General features: G+C 45.7%; 1 protein-coding gene across 3 annotated transcripts in view; it reads right to left on the bottom strand.

The window, feature by feature from the left end:
• The window catches only part of LOC120046864 (F-box only protein 11), a 48,166-nt gene that overhangs the window by 12,462 nt on the left and 12,700 nt on the right, over positions 1 to 23,004 (bottom strand). For 2 of the 3 annotated variants that reach the window (XR_005476861.1, XM_038992437.1), the window contains exons 2-13: positions 19,968 to 20,098; positions 19,153 to 19,234; positions 18,719 to 18,863; positions 15,168 to 15,297; positions 14,743 to 14,826; positions 13,974 to 14,106; positions 10,795 to 10,901; positions 4,953 to 5,064; positions 3,622 to 3,728; positions 3,381 to 3,518; positions 479 to 696; positions 120 to 300 (exon numbers count right to left, since the gene is read on the bottom strand). Coding sequence is in view for 2 of the 3 variants with exons in the window: in XM_038992437.1 (XP_038848365.1) it covers positions 120 to 300; positions 479 to 696; positions 3,381 to 3,518; positions 3,622 to 3,728; positions 4,953 to 5,064; positions 10,795 to 10,901; positions 13,974 to 14,106; positions 14,743 to 14,826; positions 15,168 to 15,297; positions 18,719 to 18,863; positions 19,153 to 19,234; positions 19,968 to 20,098 (1,568 nt within the window). In the remaining variant the exon portion in view is untranslated. The remainder of the gene's footprint in view (positions 1 to 119; positions 301 to 478; positions 697 to 3,380; positions 3,519 to 3,621; positions 3,729 to 4,952; positions 5,065 to 10,794; positions 10,902 to 13,973; positions 14,107 to 14,742; positions 14,827 to 15,167; positions 15,298 to 18,718; positions 18,864 to 19,152; positions 19,235 to 19,967; positions 20,099 to 23,004) is intronic. The other variant, XM_038992439.1, reaches the window with a different exon arrangement.

The raw sequence follows: 23,004 nt of genomic DNA, 5'->3' as shown, positions 1-23,004 counted from the left end.
GTTAAATATGCTAAAGGGTTGCAGATAAACCACAGCTATAAGCTTCATAAGTACTAAACATGTGATTATGTGCTTTCTTTAAATACACATTTAAAAAGGTTCTAGAAAGCTCTACTTACCACATAGATGCCCCCGTGCTGTCCGTCGTGGATCTTGTTGTGTCGTACGATTGGGCAGCTGTTCGTCCTGATCTGGATCCCTGCCAAGGCGTTACCGTAGATATCATTCCCCTCAATGAGGCCTCGGCCGTCACCGAATATGTAAACGCCACCCTGGTTACCGTTGAAGATGGCGTTGCCCCTGTGATTGACACAACGTGGAAAAATGGCACCATTGACTATCCATTTACACATCAGCATCAATACAACGTAATATAGATTGCATAATGGACAAAGGGAGAGACGAGACAGCAAAAGAGGATATTGTTTTTGAGAAAGTGAGAGAAAGAGAGAATGTATTTGACTGAAACCCCGCTGACCTTATTGTAGGATCGCTATTGGAGGTGACCCACACTCCAGCAAAGTTGTTTGCATAGATCTTGTTCTCGATGAACTGTCCTCTGCCCTTCTCGTGCACGTAGATCCCTCCCGTCTGTCCGTGGTGGATCTCACAGCGCACCACCGTGGGGTTGGCGTACGCCTTCACCTCAAAGCCAGCTATGCGGTTCCTGTGGATGTTGCAGCTCTCAAAGTAGCCCTGCAGGAGGAGACAGTCACGTCAGTAATAAATCAGAATACCATGGCTATTTCTCAATTCAACTTTTCTCGATTCATCAGATCATCACTCCTCCTTTTCAAAAGCATTGGATAAGAACTTCACAGGAAAGGAACCTTAGACCTTCTCCAAAATACAGTTGAGAAGAGCAAGGTGTTAAAAAAAACTTTGCTTTCCTATTGAGAAAATGACCTCAATCCGATGTCTTGTGTAACCAAAATTAGGAATACATTTCCATGTTTTTAGAAGCTGTGGATTAAGGTTTATGTAACTAAAACCAGTGGTGGGTCTTCAAAACCTACAGTCGGATGAAACCGGAAGGCAACACTTCTCTTTAAGAACAAGAACGGCTACAGACTGAGTATTTACAGCAAAAAGACAGTTTTATACGCCAGCTACAGTAGAAACCAAGGTTCTTCCTCAATTCTTTCCTCATTACCTTGCATACGCTCCTCAAAACACATTGAAGAATGTCAGATGAGAGGGGCCTTAGACATTCTCCTATAATACAATAGAGAAGGAAGCGAGAGGATGCAAGGGATGGAGAAAAAATGAGAAAGAGCCTCTAGTCACAACTGTAGTCCAGATCAAAATGGAGCGTCATCTCAGGGGTAGCCAGACCAGACCAATATGGAGCGTCATCTCAGGGGTAGCCAGACCAGACCAATATGGAGCGTCATCTCAGGGGTAGCCAGACCAGACCAATATGGAGCGTCATCTCAGGGGTAGCCAGACCAGACCTATATGGAGCGTCAACTCAGGGGTAGCCAGACCAGACCTATATGGAGCGTCATCTCAGGGGTAGCCAGACCAGACCAATATGGAGCGTCATCTCAGGGGTAGCCAGACCAGACCAATATGGAGCGTCATCTCAGGGGTAGCCAGACCAGACCAATATGGAGCGTCATCTCAGGGGTAGCCAGACCAGACCAATATGGAGCGTCATCTCAGGGGTAGCCAGACCAGACCAATATGCAGCATCATCTCAGGGGTAGCCAGACCAGACCAATATGGAGCGTCATCTCAGGGGTAGCCAGACCAGACCAATATGGAGCGTCATTTCAGGGGTAGCCAGACCAGACCTATATGGAGCGTCATATCTCAGGGGTAGCCAGACCAGACCTATATGGAGCGTCATCTCAGGGGTAGCCAGACCAGACCAATATGGAGCGTCATCTCAGGGGCAGCCAGACCAGACCAATATGGAGCGTCATCTCAGGGGTAGCCAGACCAGACCAATATGGAGCGGCATCTCAGGGGTAGCCAGACCAGACCAATATGGAGCGTCATCTCAGGGGCAGCCAGACCAGACCAATATGGAGCGTCATCTCAGGGGTAGCCAGACCAGACCAATATGGAGCGTCATCTCAGGGGTAGCCAGACCAGACCAATATGGAGCGTCATATCTCAGGGGTAGCCAGACCAGACCTATATGGAGCGTCATCTCAGGGTTAGCCAGACCAGACCTATATGGAGCGTCATCTCAGGGGTAGCCAGACCAGACCAATATGGAGCGTCATCTCAGGGGTAGCCAGACCAGACCAATATGGAGCATCATCTCAGGGGTAGCCAGACCAGACCAATATGGAGCGTCATCTCAGGGGTAGCCAGACCAGACCAATATGGAGCGTCATTTCAGGGGTAGCCAGACCAGACCTATATGGAGCGTCATATCTCAGGGGTAGCCAGACCAGACCAATATGGAGCGTCATCTCAGGGGTAGCCAGACCAGACCTATATGGAGCGTCATCTCAGGGGTAGCCAGACCAGACCAATATGGAGCGTCATCTCAGGGGTAGCCAGACCAATATGGAGCGTCATCTCAGGGGTAGCCAGAGATTCAACGCATGAGCAGCACAGCCAATGGGTGTGATGTGAGGCTAGGACTCCTCCACTTTAGACCATACAGACTTCATGTTTGCAGCATTGTCTGTCACCAGTGAAAATACCTGAGCGCCGAGGGAACTTTATGCACTTGACCAGATGATTCTGCATCTTTGTTGCATTCTTCACATATGATTTGGCACAATATTTGCAAATGTACACAGCTTTTCCTTCTACATTAGCTGCAGTGAAATGTCTCCACACATCAGATAGTGCCCGTGGCATTTTCCTGTAAAGATCAGAAACAATAGTTAAAAAAAATAATTAGAATACAATTCCATGTACAGATAAATAGTTAATCAGTTAGATTAAACAACTCCTTTGTAAGACAAATATTTTAAAATGGAACATGTATGGAAACAGGTGAATTAACACGCCTCAGTTAGCAGGCTCAAGCAAGCTAAAACCCACATGGTAGCAAAAACTAACTAGCAGAAACTGTTAACAAGTTAGAAACAAGTTAGCTACTATTTGCTAATTAACAAAAAAATGACATACGTCATATGATATATATTCACCCCACCCAGTAGTGTAATCAAAACTTACCAGAAAGCATGTAGTCCTTTGCTCCGACAGGGTAGTAGTGTGGGCTCAATAGCATCTCATTAGTGTGCAAGATCTTGAGAATCAGCTGTACATGTGATGGAAGAGTGCACTGTGCATGCAGAGGGTTACAATTCCATTGAATTGGGGATAGTTTAACTGTTATAAGCAAAATTCCCCAAATTCCCGACCTTTTGCAACCCTAATGTAGCCAGACCAGAACAATAGTGTCATCTCACCATGCCGTGGTCGAAGGTGAAGACGCCCACGTCTCTGCCGTGGTGGATGTGGTTCCGTCTGATGATAGGGTTGCCATGGTTTTTCACCCAGATCCCTGCCAGAGCGTTGTTGGAGATCTCATTGTCCTCGTAGATTCCCTGGGAACAAATAATGAGTTGCAGAGTTGCACAGCACAGTCTTGGAAATGGGATGATTTGAGTAATCAAGTGCCATATGGAAAGAGTGGTGTGCGTTACCTACCTGTGCATGGTCAGTGATGTAAAGCCCCACGTTCTCACAGTCGCTGATGTTGCAGTGTTTGATGGTGGGACAAGCGCCCTGGCCGCTCACACAGACCGCTGAGCCCACTGAAACCAACAGGTGTAGAGCCAGCCAGGTGAGCATGGTAGAGCCCGGTGTATCCACTACACTTCAGACAGATACCCACCCACTGTCTCAATTCCATGTGTGGAAGACACTGTCAAAATATCGCCCTATGAGCTATGATCATTATAATACATTTAGGTGTCATGAAAATTAGACTGCACTAGGTAGGTCTGAGATGCTAAAATTATGCTTAGTGAAAGGCAGGTCAGTCTGAGATAATAAAACTATGCTAGGTGAAAGGCCGGGAGGGCTGAGATGCTAAAACTATGCTAGGTGAAAGGCAGGTAGGGCTGAGATGCTAAAACTATGCTTAGTGAAAGGCAGGTAGGGCTGAGATGCTAAAACTATGTTAGGTGAAAGGCAGGGAGGGCTGAGATGCTAAAACTATGCTAGGTGAAAGGCCGGGAGGGCTGAGATGCTAAAACTATGCTAGGTGAAAGGCAGGTAGGTCTGAGATGCTAAAACTATGCTAGGTGAAAGGCAGGTAGGGCTGAGATGCTAAAACTATGCTAGGTGAAAGGCAGGGAGGGTTGAGATGCTAAAACTATGCTAGGTGAAAGGCAGGGAGGGTTGAGATGCTAAAACTATGCTAGGTGAAAGGCAGGTAGGTCTGAGATGCTAAAACTATGCTAGGTGAAAGGCAGGTAGGTCTGAGATGCTAAAACTATGCTAGGTGAAAGGCAGGTAGGTCTGAGATGCTAAAACTATGCTAGGTGAAAGGCAGGTAGGTCTGAGATGCTAAAACTATGCTAGGTGAAAGGCAGGTAGGGCTGAGATGCTAAAACTATGCTTAGTGAAAGGCAGGTAGGGCTGAGGTGCTAAAACTATGCTAGGTGAAAGGCCGGGAGGGCTGAGATGCTAAAACTATGCTAGGTGAAAGGCCGGGAGGGCTGAGATGCTAAAACTATGCTAGGTGAAAGGCAGGTAGGGCTGAGATGCTAAAACTATGCTTAGTGAAAGGCAGGGAGGGCTGAGATGCTAAAACTATGCTTAGTGAAAGGCAGGTAGGTCTGAGATGCTAAAACCATGCTTAGTGAAAGGCAGGTAGGTCTGAGATGCTAAAACTATGCTAGGTGAAAGGCAGGTAGGTCTGAGATGCTAAAACTATGCTTAGTGAAAGGCAGGGAGGGCTGAGATGCTAAAACTATGCTTAGTGAAAGGCAGGTAGGTTTGTGGAGAGATGGAGACATTGTGTTGTAAGGTACCTGTGCAAGTGCTGCGTATGATACAGTGGTCAATGATGGGACTGCAGTTGACTGTAATCTCCAGACAGTGGTGGGCATTGTGGTGCTGGGCAGATTTATCATCAGGATTAAACTAAGAAAGGCAGACAAACATAAGGGAGTTAGTTTATTACATATGAATGACTCCTATCGTAGTCCTAACATTTGACTAACATCCACAACTGATGAGAGCCAATATGACAATATGAGGACCACTGTACAGAGCCAATATGAGGACCAACATACAGAGCCAATATGACAATATGATGAGGACCACAGTACAGAGCCAATATGACAATATGATGAGGACCACAGTACAGAGCCAATGACAATATGATGAGGACCACCGTACAGAGTGAATATGACAATATAATGAGGACCACTGTACAGAGTGAATATGACAATATGATGAGGACCACTGTACAGAGTGAATATGACAACATGATGAGGACCACTGTACAGAGTCAATATGACATTATGAGGACCACAGTACAGAGCCAATATGACGAGGACCACAGTACAGAGTGAATATGACAACATGAGGATTACTGTACAGAGCCAATATGACAATATGAGGACCATTGTACAGAGCCAATATGACAATATGAGGACCACTGTACAGAGCCAATATGACAATATGAGGACCACTGTACAGAGCCAATATGACAATATGAGGACCACCGTACAGAGCAAATATGATGAGGACCACCGTACAGAGCCAATATGACAACATGATGAGGACCACCGTACAGAGCCAATATGACATGATGAGGACCACCGTACAGAGCCAATATGACAATATGAGGACCACTGTACAGAGCCAATATGACAATATGAGGACCACTGTACAGAGCCAATATGACAATATGAGGACCACCGTACAGAGCAAATATGATGAGGACCACCGTACAGAGCCAATATGACAACATGATGAGGACCACTGTACAGAGCCAATATGAGGACCACTGTACAGAGCCAATATGCCAATATGAGGACCACTGTACAGAGCCAATATGCCAATATGATGAGGACCACAGTACAGAGCCAATATGACAATATGATGAGGACCACAGTACAGAGCCAATATGACAACATGATGAGGACCACTGTACAGAGTCAATATGACATTATGAGGACCACAGTACAGAGCCAATATGACGAGGACCACAGTACAGAGTGAATATGACAATATGAGGACCACTGTACAGAGCCAATATGACAATATGAGGACCACCTTACAGAGCAAATATGATGAGGACCACCATACAGAGCCAATATGACAACATGATGAGGACCACTGTACAGAGCCAATATGCCAATATGAGGACCACTGTACAGAGCCAATATGCCAATATGAGGACCACTGTACAGAGCCAATATGCCAATATGATGAGGACCACAGTACAGAGTCAATATGCCAATATGATGAGGACCACAGTACAGAGCCAATATGACAATATGATGAGGACCACAGTACAGAGCCAATATGACAACATGATGAGGACCACTGTACAGAGTCAATATGACATTATGAGGACCACAGTACAGAGCCAATATGACGAGGACCACAGTACAGAGTGAATATGACAACATGAGGATCACTGTACAGAGCCAATATGACAATATGAGGACCATTGTACAGAGCCAATATGACAATATGAGGACCACTGTACAGAGCAAATATGATGAGGACCACCGTACAGAGCCAATATGACAACATGATGAGGACCACCGTACAGAGCCAATATGACAACATGATGAGGACCACCGTACAGAGCCAATATGACAACCTGATGAGGACCACCGTACAGAGCCAATATGACGACATGATGAGGACCACCGTACAGAGCCAATATGACAACATGATGAGGACCACTGTACAGAGCCAATATGACAATATGAGGACCACTGTACAGAGCCAATATGACAATATGAGGACCACCGTACAGAGCCAATATGACAATATGAGGACCACTGTACAGAGCCAATATGACAATATAATGAGGACCACTGTACAGAGCCAATATGCCAATATGAGGACCACTGTACAGAGCAAATATGCCAATATGATGAGGACCACAGTACAGAGCCAATATGCCAATATGATGAGGACCACAGTACAGAGCCAATATGACAATATGATGAGGACCCCAGTACAGAGCCAATATGACAACATGATGAGGACCACTGTACAGAGCCAATATGACAACATGATGAGGACCACAGTACAGAGTCAATATGACAACATGATGAGGACCACAGTACAGAGTCAATATGACAATATGAGGACCACAGTACAGAGCCAATATGACAATATGATGAGGACCACTGTACAGAGTCAATATGACAACATAATGAGGACCACAGTACAGAGCCAATATGACGAGGACCACAGTACAGAGTGAATATGACAACATGAGGATCACTGTACAGAGCCAATATGACAATATGAGGACCATTGTACAGAGCCAATATGACAATATGAGGACCACTGTACAGAGCAAATATGATGAGGACCACCGTACAGAGCCAATATGACAACATGATGAGGACCACCGTACAGAGCCAATATGACAACATGATGAGGACCACCGTACAGAGCCAATATGACAACATGATGAGGACCACCGTACAGAGCCAATATGACAACATGATGAGGACCACCGTACAGAGCCAATATGACAACATGATGAGGACCACCGTACAGAGCCAATATGACGACATGATGAGGACCACCGTACAGAGCCAATATGACAACATGATGAGGACCACTGTACAGAGCCAATATGACAATATGAGGACCACTGTACAGAGCCAATATGAGGACCACCGTACAGAGCCAATATGACAATATGAGGACCACTGTACAGAGCCAATATGACGAGGACCACAGTACAGAGTGAATATGACAACATGAGGATCACTGTACAGAGCCAATATGACAATATGAGGACCACCGTACAGAGCCAATATGACAACATGATGAGGACCACCGTACAGAGCCAATATGACGACATGATGAGGACCACCGTACAGAGCCAATATGACAACATGATGAGGACCACTGTACAGAGCCAATATGACAATGAGGACCACCGTACAGAGCCAATATGACAATATGAGGACCACCGTACAGAGCCAATATGACAATATGAGGACCACTGTACAGAGCCAATATGACAATATAATGAGGACCACTGTACAGAGCCAATATGACAATATGAGGACCACTGTACAGAGCCAATATGCCAATATGATGAGGACCACAGTACAGAGCCAATATGACAATATGATGAGGACCACAGTACAGAGCCAATATGACAATATGATGATGACCACTGTACAGAGTGAATATGACAACGTGATGATCACTGTACAGAGCCAATATGACAATATGAGGACCACTGTACAGAGCCAATATGACAATATGAGGACCACTGTACAGAGCCAATATGAGGACCAACATACAGAGCCAATATGACAATATGATGATGACCACTGTACAGAGTGAATATGACAACATGATGATCACTGTACAGAGCCAATATGACAATATGAGGACCACTGTACAGAGCCAATATGACAATATGAGGACCACTGTACAGAGCCAATATGAGGACCAACATACAGAGCCAATATGACAATATGATGAGGACCACAGTACAGAGCCAATATGACAATATGATGAGGACCACTGTACAGAGCCAATATGACAATATGATGAGGACCACTGTACAGAGCCAATATGACAATATGATGAGGACCAATGTACAGAGTGAATATGACAATATGAGGACCACTGTACAGAGTGAATATGACAATATGATGAGGACCACTGTACAGAGCCAATATGACAATATGATGAGGACCACTGTACAGAGTGAATATGACAATATGATGAGGACCACTGTACAGAGTGAATATGACAATATGATGAGGACCACTGTACAGAGTGAATATGACAATATGATGAGGACCACTGTACAGAGTGAATATGACAATATGATGAGGACCACAGTACAGAGCCAATATGACAACATGATGAGGACCACTGTACAGAGTCAATATGACAATATGAGGACCACAGTACAGAGTCAATATGACAATATGAGGACCACAGTACAGAGCCAATATGACAATATGAGGACCACTGTACAGAGTCAATATGACAACATAATGAGGACCACAGTACAGAGTGAATATGACAATATGATGATGACCACTGTACAGAGTGAATATGACAACATGATGATCACTGTACAGAGCCAATATGACAATATGAGGACCACTGTACAGAGCCAATATGACAATATGAGGACCACTGTACAGAGCCAATATGAGGACCACTGTACAGAGCCAATATGAGGACCAACATACAGAGCCAATATGACAATATGATGAGGACCACAGTACAGAGCCAATATGACAATATGATGAGGATCACTGTACAGAGTGAATATGACAATATGAGGACCACTGTACAGAGCCAATATGACAATATGATGAGGACCACTGTACAGAGCCAATATGACAATATGATGAGGACCACTGTACAGAGCCAATATGACAAGGACCACAATACAGAGTGAATATGACAATATGAGGACCACTGTACAGAGTCAATATGACAATATGAGGACCACTGTACAGAGCCAATATGACCATATGAGGACCACTGTACAGAGCCAATATGAGGACCACTGTACAGAGCCAATATGAGGACCAACATACAGAGCCAATATGACAATATGATGAGGACCACAGTACAGAGACAATATGACAATATGATGAGGATCACTGTACAGAGTGAATATGACAATATGAGGACCACTGTACAGAGCCAATATGACAATATGATGAGGACCACTGTACAGAGCCAATATGACAATATGATGAGGACCACTGTACAGAGCCAATATGACAAGGACCACAGTACAGAGTGAATATGACAATATGAGGACCACTGTACAGAGTCAATATGACAATATGAGGACCACAGTACAGAGTGAATATGACAATATGATGAGGACCACTGTACAGAGTGAATATGACAATATGATGAGGACCACTGTACAGAGTGAATATGACAATATGATGAGGACCACTGTACAGAGTGAATATGACAATATGATGAGGACCACTGTACAGAGTCAATATGACAATATAATGAGGACCACTGTACAGAGTCAATATGACAATATGATGAGGACCACTGTACAGAGTCAATATGACAATATGATGAGGACCACAGTACAGAGACAATATGGCAATATAATGAGGACCATTGTACAGAGTCAATATGACAATATGATGAGGACCACAGTACAGAGTGAATATGACAATATGATGAGGACCACTGTACAGAGTCAATATGACAACATGAGGATCACTGTACAGAGTCAATAGGATGAGGACCACAGTACAGAGTCAATATGATAATATGAGGATCACTGTACAGAGCCAATATGACAATATGATGAGGACCACTGTACAGAGTGAATATGACAACATAATGAGGACCACTGTACAGAGCCAATATGACGAGGACCACTGTACAGAGCCAATATGACAATATGATGAGGACCACTGTACAGAGCCAATATGACAATATGATGAGGACCACTGTACAGAGTCAATATGACAACATGACGATCAATGTACAGAGTAAATATGACAATATGATGAGGACCACTGTACAGAGCCAATATGACAATATGATGAGGACCACAGTACAGAGTCAATATGATTTGGACCACTGTTGAGTCCAGGCATACACCAACAGTCAGCTAGGCCCATATTATGTAAGTCATGGATAAGACCTCACCTTGATGGTCATGTAGCCGACGTATGCATCCTCTGAGCCCTCCATGAAGACAAACGTTGAGTCTCTGGTGTTCTCAATGATCACTTTGTCTGCTACTTTACCAGATGCTGTTGAAAAAAATACAGCATTGGGGGTTAAAAGGGCAGGGCAAAAGACAACAATGGGCTACAAGTGTCCAGCAAAGATAGTCAATGAACCATGTTGCAAGGTCAAGTGGAGTAGATAGTAGAGGTTGACCGATTAATCGGAATGGCCGATTAATTAGGGCCGATTTCAAGTTTTCATAACAAATCGGTATTTTTTTTTACAACTTTAACACATTCTTATTTTCAATGATGGCCTAGGAACGGTGGGTTTACTGCCTTGTTCAGGGGCAGAACGACAGATGTTTACCTTGTCAGCTCAGGGGATTCGATCTGGCAACCTTCCGATTACTAGTCCAACGCTCTAACCACCTGCCTTACATTGCACTCCACGAGGAGCCTGCGTGGCAGGCTGACTACCTGTTACGCGAGGGCAGCAAGAAGCCAAGGTAAGTTGCTAGCTAGCATTAAACTTATCTTATAAAAAACAATCAATCTTAACGTAATCACTAGTTAACTACACATGGTTGATGATATTACTAGTTTATCTAGCGTGTCCTGCGTTGCATATAATCGATGCGGTGCCTGTTAATTTCTCATCGAATCACAGCCTACTTCGCCAAACGGGTGATGATTTAACAAGCGCATTCGCAAAAAAAGCACTGTAGTTGCACAAATGTACCTAACCATAAACATCAATGCCTTTCTTTAAAATCAATACACAAGTATATATTTTTTAAACCTGCATATTTAGTTAATATTGCCTGCTAACATTAATTTCTTTTAACTAGGGAAATTGTCTCACTTTTCTTGCGTTCCGTGCAAGCAGTCGGGGAATATGCAGCAGTTTGGGCCACCTGGCTCCGAACTGTGTGAAGACCATTTATTCCCAACAAAGACCGAAATTAATTTGCCAGAATTGTAAATAATTATGACATTGAAGATAGTACAATGTAACAGCAATATGTAGACTTCGGGATGCCACCCGTTAGATAAAATACGGAACGGTTTAAAATACGGAAATACGGAATACGGAAATGATCATTTCCGGATTTGACCATATTAACTTCTTACGGGCAGGTGGGACAGTAGCGTCCCACCTGGCCAACATCCTGTGAAATTGCAGAGCGCGAAATTCAAACTACAGAATTATAAATATTTAACTTCCATAAAATCACAAGTGTAATTCATCAAAATAAAGCTTAACTTCTTGTTAATCCAGCTGCTGTGTCAGATTTCAAAAAGGCTTTACGGCGAAAGCACACCATGCGATTATCTGAGGACAGCGCCCCACATACAAAAGCATGAAAAACATATTTCAACCAGGCAGGTGCGCCACGAAAGTCAGAAATAGCGATATAATAAATGCCTTACCTTTGATGATCTTCTTCTGTTGGCACTCCAAAAGGTCCCAGTTACATCACAAATGGTCCTTTTGTTCGATAATGTACTTTATATCCATAAAAACTCGGTTTAGCTTACGCGCTTGAGTCAATAATCCACCAAGTTTTCCTCCATCAAAATGCATACAAAATGAATCCCAAACGTTACCAATATACTTTTCCAAACAAGTCAAACAACATTTATAATCAAACCTTAGGTACCCTAAAACGTAAATAAACGATAACATTTAAGACAGAGAATTGTTATTGTCTTTACCGGAGAAAAATACCAAAGAACGCGCTCTCACCCACGCGCGCTTGGAAACACTACAGCCAAAATGGGAGCCACCTAGAAAAACTACAATTCCTGGCTCATTTTTCCAAAAATCAGCATGAAACTCTTGCTAAAGACTGTTGACATCTAGTGTAAGCCCTAGGAACTGCAATCTGGGAGGATTTCACCTTATAATAAAAGTGACAACTTTTGGTAGGCTGAATTATTTTTTGGGGGGGATGGTTTGTCCTCGGGGTTTCACCTGCCATATCAGTTCTGTTATACTCAGACATCATTTTAACAGTTTTAGAAACTTTAGAGTGTTTTCTATCCAAATCTACCAATTATATGCATATCCTATCTTCTGGGCCTGAGTAACAGGCAGTTTACTTTGGGCACGCTTTTCATCCGGACGTGAAAATACTGCCCTCTACCCAAGAGAGGTTAAGGCTCGTATTTCTGTGTGTTATTATGTTATAATTAAGTCTATGATTTGATATAGCAGTCTGAGCGGTGGTAGGCAGCAGCAGGCTTGTACGCATTCATTCAAACAGCACTTTCATGCGTGTGCCAGCAGCTCTTCGCTGTGCTTCAAGCATTGAGCTGTTTATGACTTCAACTCCCGAGATTAGGCTGGTGTAACCGATGTGAAATGGCTAGCTAGTTAGCGGGGTGCGCGCTAATAGCTTTTCAAATCGGTGACGTCACTCGCTCTGAGACCTTGAAGTAGTTGTTCCCCTTGCTCTGCAAGGGCCGCGGCTTTTGTGGAGTGATGGGTAACAATGCTCGAGGGTGGCTGTTGTCGATGTGTTCCTGGTTCGAGCCCAGGGAGGGGTGAGGAGAGGGACGGAAACTATACTGTTACACTGGCAATACTAAAGTGCCTATAAGAACATCCAATAGTCAAAAGTATATGAAATACAAATGGTATAGAGAAAAATAGTCCTATAATTCCTATAATAACTAAAACCTATCACTTCTTGCCTAGGAATATTGAAGACTCATGTTAAAAAGGAACCACCAGCTTTCATATGCTCTCATATTCTGAGCAAGGAACTTAAACGTTAGCTTTTTTACATGGCACATATTGCACTTTTACTTTCTTCTCCAACACTTTGTTTTTGCATTATTTAAACCAAATTGAACATGTTTCATTATTTATTTGAGGCTAAATAGATTTTATTCATGTATTATATTAAGTTAAAATAAGTGTTCATTCAGTATTGTTGTAATTGTCATTATTACAAATAAATAAAAAATAAAAATATTTTATATATTTTAATTGATAAAAAACTAATTTTAATTGGTCGATATCGGCTTTTTTTGGTCCTCCAATAATCGGTATCGGCGTTGAAAAATCATAATCGGTCGACCTCTAGTATATAGACGGGGAACAGACGGTGTACGGTAGAGAAAACAATGAACAGAATTAATACGTACCAGCTCCGATCATTGTGATGGGCGATTCAATGTAAATCCACTCATCAGTGTAGACCCCAGAGTGTACGAATATGAGGCCGTCAAAGTGGGCCTCCTGAACACCTCCCAGGGCATCCTCGATGGTGTCATAGTACTGAGGAAGAGGCACCATAGAGAAGTGTGTTACAGCGAAGTCACAGTGAACTCATGATGACCAATCACTCAATAACAACTCACAGATTAAAAAGCCTAGTCCTGAACTAAAAAGTTAAGCCTATATCAATACAAATAAATTAAATTTCTATAGCGCTTTTCATAGAATCTCGAAGTGCTTCAAGAGCAAAAAACAAACAAGCAATATATCATGACAGGTCAACCAGTAGAGGCCAGGTCAACCAATAGAGGCCAGGTCTTTGAAAGCTGCATCTTCTGAAGATGGAGAGGGTCAGCTAATGTCTTGAGTGGAGAATGCTGGTCAGAGGATGGTGATGGAGTCTGCTGCTGATCTTGTAGAGGGCAAGTCTGGGAACCAGCCTGACTCTTATAGCCACTGGACTTTCTCTTCCACTCTGAAGCACCCACTTGGGAGACACCTCAGCAGCTCTGGGTGCCAGAAAGCTCACCATACAAAGTTCAGAATAGTAGCCAGTCGTCCTCTCTACAAGCACTCCCATTACTCTAAAGCTTAGGCAATGAAGATTCTTCATTCAGTGTACATTTTAGTCCAGGACTAGGCTTAATCGGTTTCAAGGAAACTGGCCCTTAAACTCTCTCAAACAAACACACTTACAAGCATGTTCTCTCTTCCTTTGTATCTGGCAGGATTACTGTAGAAGTGTTCTGCGAAGCCTGGCTTCACATGTGCTCCTTTATACTGTAAACAAAAACAAAAAAACGTCAATGAATCTGGCCATTATTATAGCACAGTAATACTAATGGTGGGATTACTTCTAGAATCACAGCAATCAAGTTATGTCACTCCACTGGAACTTCACTTGCCAAGTTAAATAAAGGTTAAATAATAAAATAAACAAATAGAATTACTGGGACTCCACAGTGTTCTTGCATTCATATGTCTGTACAAGCTGTTGACTGTTTTAGCAGCAGTAGGAGTATCTATATGGTTGAGTGACAGTGAGGGTTTCCATAGGTCAGAGGTGAGTGAGTAACAGTAAGGACAGTGTGGGAAAAGAGGTCATGGGGTCGTTGTCCTACCAGCTGCTGAAAGCTCTCCTTCCACGGGTTGGGCTGCTCGTACTCTTCTGGGTTAATCTGGAAGAACTTCCCCGCCTCAGGATGCATCATGGGACGCGTGTACTCAAACACCTCCATGTACAGCCTCTTCCTGTGAAGCAAAGCAAGGCACAGCCAGACAGGACACCATAAGACAGGCTAACTTCAAGCGATAACACACTGTGGGGCGCAGGAGGGGAAAGACAGTGTGTGTTCCAGATTGGATCCGTTACATTTGGTTGAAGACACCCAAATTAGGACAACCTAACAATTCCATGCGGAAGCATTTGAAAATAGTTGTGGGTTCAGTGCTAACTAGCATTGCTGGTCCCATTGTTTACAATTCTTCCTAATTTATGTAAAGCATTACAGGACATTAGAATCCTCGTCTTAACCTTTTATCTTCAACCTAGCTTTGCACCTATGGGTACACTCGGAATAGCTAACAGTCCACCTATTATGCCATCGACTTAAAAGGTGAAGTCCAATCAATCAATAGATTCGATTTCTATGGTCTCACCATCCAGACAGACAGAATGACAGACAGAATGAGACAGTGTCTCACCAGCCAGCCAACTAGCCAAGCAGCCAGCCAAGCAGCAAGCCAGACCGCCAGCCAACCAACCAAAAGGCCGACCAGCCAGCCAGCCAAGAGGCCGGCCAGCCAGCCAGCCAAGAGGCCGGCCAGCCAGCCAGCCAAGAGGCCGGCCAGCCAGCCAGCCAAGAGGCCGGCCAGCCAGCCAGCCAAGAGGCCGGCCGGCCAGCCAGCCAGCCAACTAGCCAGCCAGCCAGCCAACCAAAAGGCCAGCCAACCAAAAGGCCAGCCAGCCAGCCAACCAAAAGGACAGCCAACCAACTAGCCAGCCAGTCAGTCAACCAGCCAGCCAACTAGCCAGCCAGCTAGCTAGCCAGCCAGCTAGCTAACTAGCCGGCCAGCTAGCTAACTAGCCAGCCAGCAAACCAACTAGCCAAGCAGCCAGCCTACTAGCCAAGCAGCCAGCCAACTAGCCAAGCAGCCAGCCAACTAGCCAAGCAGCCAGCCAACTAGCCAGTCATGGGTTCAGTGCTAACTAGCTTTGCTGGTCAACCAACCAACCAACCAGCCAGCCAAGCAGACAGACAGCCAGCCAGCCAGCCAGCCAGCCAACCAAAAGGCCAGCCAGCCAAACAACCAAATGGCCAGCCGGCCAAGCAAAAGGCCAGCCAAACAAGCAGCCAGCCAAGCAAAAGGCCAGCCAGTCAAGCAAAAGGCCAGCCAGCCAAGCAGCCATCCAGCCAAGCGCCCAGCCAGCCAAAAGGCCAGCCAACCAAAAGGCCAGCCAGCCGACCAACTAGCCAACCAACTAGCCAACCAACCAACTAACTGGCCAACCAACTAGCCAGCCAAGCAGCCAGCCAACTAGCCAACCAACTAGCCAGCCAACCAACTAGCCAGCCAGCCAGCCAACCAACTAGCCAGCCAGCCAACTAGCCAGCCAGCCAACTAGCCAGCCAGCCAACTAGCCAGCCAGCCAACTAGCCAAGCAGACAGCCAACCACCAACCAGCGAAACAGACAGCCAAACCACCAACCAACAACCAGCCAGCCAGCCAGCCAAGCAGACAGCCAACCAACCAACCAGCCAAGCAGACAGCCAGCCAACCAACCAGACAACCAACCAACCAGACAAGCAGCCACCAACCAACCAGACAACCAACCAACCAGACAAGCAGCCACCAACCAACCAGACAACCAACCAACCAGACAAGCAGACACCCAACCAACCAGACAACCGGCCAAGCAGACACCCAACCAACCGGCCAAGCAGACACCCAACCAACCGGCCAAGCAGACAACCAACCAACCGGCCAAGCAGACAACCAACCAACCGGCCAAGCAGACAACCAACCAACCGGCCAAGCAGACAACCAACCAACCGGCCAAGCAGACAACCAACCAACCGGCCAAGCAGACAACCAACCAACCGGCCAAGCAGACAACCAACCAACCGGCCAAGCAGACAACCAACCAACCGGCCAAGCAGACAACCAACCAACCAGACAACCAACCAACTGTCCAAGCAGGCAGACAACCAACCAACCGACCGGCCAAGCAGACAACCAACCAACCGACCGGCCAAGCAGACAGCCAGCCAATCAACCAGCCAGCCAACCACCAGACAACCGGCCAGACAGACAACAGGCCAAGCAGAGCCAACCAACCAGACAGACAGACAGCCAATCAATCCATCAGCCAGCCAACCGACCAGACAGCAAACCGACCGAGCAGCCAACCGGCCAAGCAGACAGCCAACCAAGCAGACAGCCAACCAACCAAGCAGACAGCCAACCAACCAACCAGCCAAGCAACACAGCAAACCAGCCAAGCAGACAGCCAACCAACCATCCAGACAGCCAACCACCAACCAGCCAAGCAGACAGCCAACCAACCAGCCGAGCAGACAGCCAACCAACCAACCAGCAAAGCAGACGGTCAGCCTGCCAAGCAGACAGCCAGACAGACAGACAAGCAACCAACCAACCAGACAGCCAGCCAAGCAACCAACCAACAGGCCAAGCAGACCACCAACCAACCAAGGAGACAGCCAACCAGCCAACCAACCAGCCAACCAAGCAGACAGCCAGCCAACCAACCAACCATCAGCCAAGCAGACTGCCAACCACCAACCCAGTCAAGCAGACTGCCAACCAACCCAGTCAAGCAGACAGCCAGCCAACCAACCAGCCAAGCAGACAGCCAGCCAACCAACCAGTCAAGGAGACAGCCAGCCAACCAACCCAGTCAAGCAGACAGCCAACCAACCCAGTCAAGCAGACAGCCAACCAGCCAGCCAGCCAACCAACCAAGCAAACAGTCAATCAACCAGTCAACCAACCAGTCACCCATCAACCAGCCAAGAAGACAGCCAACTGGCCAAGCAGACAGCCAGCCAGCCAGCCAGCCAGCCAAGCAGAGAGCCAGCCAGCCAACCCAGTCAAGCAGACAGCCAATCAGCCAGCCAGCAAACCAAGCAGACAGCCAGCAAACCAACCAGCCAAGCAGACAGCCAGCCAACCCAGTCAAGCAGACAGCCAACCAACCCAGTCAAGCAGACAGCCAACCAACCCAGTCAAGCAGACAGCCAACCAACCCAGTCAAGCAGACAGCCAACCAACCCAGTCAAGCAGACAGCCAACCAACCCAGTCAAGCAGACAGCCAACCAACCCAGTCAAGCAGACAGCCAACCAACCCAGTCAAGCAGACAGCCAACCAACCCAGTCAAACAGACAGCCAACCAACCCAGTCAAACAGACAGCCAACCAACCCAGTCAAGCAGACAGCCAACCAACCAGCCAAGCAGACAGTCAACCAGCCAAGCAGACAGTCAACCAGCCAAGCAGACAGTCAACCAACCAAGCAGACAGTCAACCAACCATCCAGCCAAGCAGCCAGCCAACTGGCCAAGCAGCCAGCCAGCCAGCCAACTAACCAGCCAACCAACCAGCCAGCCAGCCAACCAAGGAGCCAGACAGACAGCCAACCAGCCACTCACCAGAGGATGGGGTCATTGGCCAGTTCGCTGAAGCGTTTGCAGACACATGCTGCGCGACACAGGTCCTGCTCCAGCAGGTAGGAGAAGATCTTCAGAACCACCTCGTCTGGCAGCTTCTCCTGGAGGTAGTGCTCTGCGGGAGCTGCTAGTGATGAACACAACCAGAGGGACACTTTATTAATGGAGGAGGTATTCACACATCCAAAATAATAACAGGAGATGGACAGAAGGTCCAATACAGAGAGTAGGGGCATTTTCAACCTCCAATTCTCATAACATGTTAATCACAAAAACATTTGTCCTTGGTTTTACTGTACTGTGTACGTCATTGTTGTCTTTTAAAGACTTTTGGAAAATTATCCTGGGATGGGCTAAAAGAGATTCTAATAAATACAAATTAAACAAAAACAGACTGTTAGAAAGTATTATTTTACCTGTTAAATCTTGAGACTTTCCTGAGACTCTGGCACGCTTTGCCCGATGGCCAAAGTCTTCTGTGGCTGAAGTGGAAGCACCCTGCGTATAGAAAGAAAAATCGATTGTTATAAGCCTTGACAGCTGACACGTTTTGATGGAACAGACCATGGTCATCTGCTTAAAAACAACCGTATTAATATTTAAGCATTGTTTTTAATAAATCAAGTTCTTCAATTAATCACCACCGCTAGCGAAATACTTATTAATTATGCAAAGAGGAAAGATGAATTATCAAATTCAGCCCATGGGTAAAAGGGTGCCTCATGCTTCAGAAGACACAATTTTGGGTGGAATGCTGATATTGCTCACTAGTCTAGGTCAGAGTACAGCTTTTTGCAATATGTATTTATAACCAGCAGCACTCAGTCCAAGTTAGGTGAGCTGATTCATTATGGGAGATCCATTTTCAGCAGGCAAACAGATAGATATGTAATGAGTAGAGCTGACATGATACATTATTCTATATGTCAGAGATGCATCATGTTTATTCTACATAACAGATTTATATCTGAACATTCCACAATGCTGTGTCTAGTTGAAGGTGCAGCAGAAGCACATCATACCCCTTTTACCCAGGACCCTACTGAGGACACAGAATGACCCACCACCTCTCGGTGACTCGGGCATGTAGCCACTTAAATATTATGTGCCGTCTTTCCACATACATAGGATCTGTCCAAAACGGCACCCTATACTGTATAGTGCACTACTGGTCAAAAGTTATTCACTATATAGGGAGCCATTTGGAACACATCCCATGCTTATGACTCACCTCCATGTTAGTCTTTGCTGGACACGCTGCTGTTCTCTTGGGTAGTAGAGACTTTCTTCGAAGTTGGTACGGACTATTCTGAGCTCCTGGACCGGATTCTTCTGCAACCATATCTGCAGGGACGTCCTCATCTGGAGAAGAAGAGAGGACAGTCAAAACAACCCTATCTGCAGGGACGTCCTCATCTGGAGAGGAAGAGAGGACAGTCAAAACAACCCTTTTCTGCAGGGACGTCCTCATCTGGAGAAGAAGAGAGGACAGTCAAAACAACCCTTTTCTGCAGGGACGTCCTCATCTGGAGAGGAAGAGAGGACAGTCAAAACAACCCTATCTGCAGAGACGTCCTCATCTGGAGAAGAAGAGAGGACAGTCAAAACAACCCTATCTGCAGGGACGTCCTCATCTGGAGAGGAAGAGAGGACAGTCAAAACAACCCTATCTGCAGGGACGTCCTCATCTGGAGAAGAAGAGAGGACAGTCAAAACAACCCTATCTGCAGGGACGTCCTCATCTGGAGAGGAAGAGAGGACAGTCAAAACAACCCTATCTGCAGGGACGTCCTCATCTGGAGAGGAAGAGAGGACAGTCAAAACAACCCTATCTGCAGGGACGTCCTCATCTGGAGAGGAAGAGAGGACAGTCAAAACAACCCTATCTGCAGGGACGTCCTCATCTGGAGAGGAAGAGAGGACAGTCAAAACAACCCTATCTGCAGGGACATCCTCATCTGGAGAGGAAGAGAGGACAGTCAAAACAACCCTATCTGCAGGGACGTCCTCATCTGGAGAGGAAGAGAGGACAGTCAAAACAACCCTATCTGCAGGGACATCCTCATCTGGAGAGGAAGAGAGGACAGTCAAAACAACCCTATCTGCAGGGACGTCCTCATCTGGAGAAGAAGAGAGGACAGTCAAAACAACCCTATCTGCAGGGACGTCCTCATCTGGAGAGGAAGAGAGGACAGTCAAAACAACCCTATCTGCAGGGACGTCCTCATCTGGAGAAGAAGAGAGGACAGTCAAAACAACCCTATCTGCAGGGACATCCTCATCTGGAGAAGAAGAGAGGACAGTCAAAACAACCCTATCTGCAGGGACGTCCTCATCTGGAGAGGAAGAGAGGACAGTCAAAACAACCCTATCTGCAGGGACATCCTCATCTGGAGAAGAAGAGAGGACAGTCAAAACAACCCTTTTCTGCAGGGACATCCTCATCTGGAGAAGAAGAGAGGACAGTCAAAACAACCCTATCTGCAGGGACATCCTCATCTGGAGAAGAGAGGACAGTCAAAACAACCCTATCTGCAGGGACATCCTCATCTGGAGAAGAAGAGAGGACAGTCAAAACAACCCTATCTGCAGGGACGTCCTCATCTGGAGAAGAAGAGAGGACAGTCAAAACAACCCTATCTGCAGGGACATCCTCATCTGGAGAAGAGAGGACAGTCAAAACAACCCTATCTGCAGGGACATCCTCATCTGGAGAAGAAGAGAGGACAGTCAAAACAACCCTATCTGCAGGGACGTCCTCATCTGGAGAAGAAGAGAGGACAGTCAAAACAACCCTATCTGCAGGGACATCCTCATCTGGAGAAGAAGAGAGGACAGTCAAAACAACCATATCTCAGGTTTTGATACTGTGACCAAAACATCGCTTTTGCAACCGTTTGACTTGGCAGTGCAACACACATTTTTAAAAATACAAAGGCAGGGGAATGCCCGTGTGCGTGTAGGGCCTGTCTACCGCTGTGTAGCCATTAGCGATGCCAATGACAGCCTAACGTCTTCGGGTAGATGGAAATGCAACTAAAAGTTATCTACAAAGTAGCCTCTGCCTACCTGGCAGAATCATGATTATTTGTATCAATCCAGTGGCCATTTGTTTTGAAGTGCGATACAGACATAGGTGGTAAATTGAATAACAATCACCTACTCCATTCTATACAGAAGTAAATAAAATCATTCAAAATAGGCTACGACACCAGAAAGCATGCTTTGGCCACAGATGATCATTAGCTTCTTTTAAAAGAAAAAGCTGTACATTTATTTTTTATATCGCATAGCATGCAGTCGGAAGGGCACACAATTTGGGTAGCACGCACGGCAAATACCAAAGATGATTGTTGAGTTGCGACCATCAATGAAAAGTACAGACCCAACCAGGCATTTCGCAATATGACATCATAGTTTGGAAAGCAAATGGCTATTACTGTAAAGAGAAGACAATGAAAAGACTAATCTGTATTTTATAGTTAGCAAAATTCTCAACTTAATTGATTGAACAGCATAAGCCCCCGTTAACTCAACTCTGGACCTCGAAGCCAGTTCCATTGCATTTTTTCATTGCTCCCCTCTAATCAGGCACCAATTTAAACCTTTAAAACCAGGTGTGTGCAAATCATTTTCAGGTAGAAAAGAAAAGCAGCAGGCTCCGGACCTCGTAGGGTAAGTTGAGTACCCTTGATATAGCCCATCCTATTGGCTCATATCCCCGGTGAGTGCGCATATTCACTATCATTGTTGGGTCAGTGGCACTTGAAAGTTCGCTTTTGGACAATCATTTCTTCCTCCAGGTTAGATGGATGTCATATTGTAGGCAATTTGTGCCTCACCTTCTCGTAGGCCGAATATATGGATCAGACAACGTTGTTTTTATTGATCTGTTTGTCAGTGTCAGCAGAGTAGTCTACCCTGTAAAAAAAGACCCTGCTACTGTCTCCAGTAAAATAACGTCATATAATTGCATGAAATGTGTTTATAAAAGGCCAAGAAGCGTATCTGATATAGCCTATAGGAGGAATGGGCAACTCCAGTCTTCGGGGGCCGGAGTGGTGTCACTTTTCCCCCCATCCCTAGCAAACACAGCTGACTAAACTAATTGCATTCTAAACTGAAGACCACTATTAGTTGGTCATTGGAGTCAGGTGTGTTAGCTGGAGCAAAAATGTGACACCAATCAGGCCACCGAGGACTAGAGTTGCCCATCCCAGGCCTATAGCCTAGCCCTACTCTACGCCACTATGCACTCAGCCATGCAG

The sequence above is a fragment of the Salvelinus namaycush genome, chromosome 4 (genome assembly GCF_016432855.1).
Source record: "Salvelinus namaycush isolate Seneca chromosome 4, SaNama_1.0, whole genome shotgun sequence".
Taxonomy (NCBI): domain Eukaryota; kingdom Metazoa; phylum Chordata; class Actinopteri; order Salmoniformes; family Salmonidae; genus Salvelinus; species Salvelinus namaycush.
The sequence above is the reverse complement of the archived record's forward strand: the minus strand, read 5'-3'. Positions and strand labels throughout refer to the sequence as shown.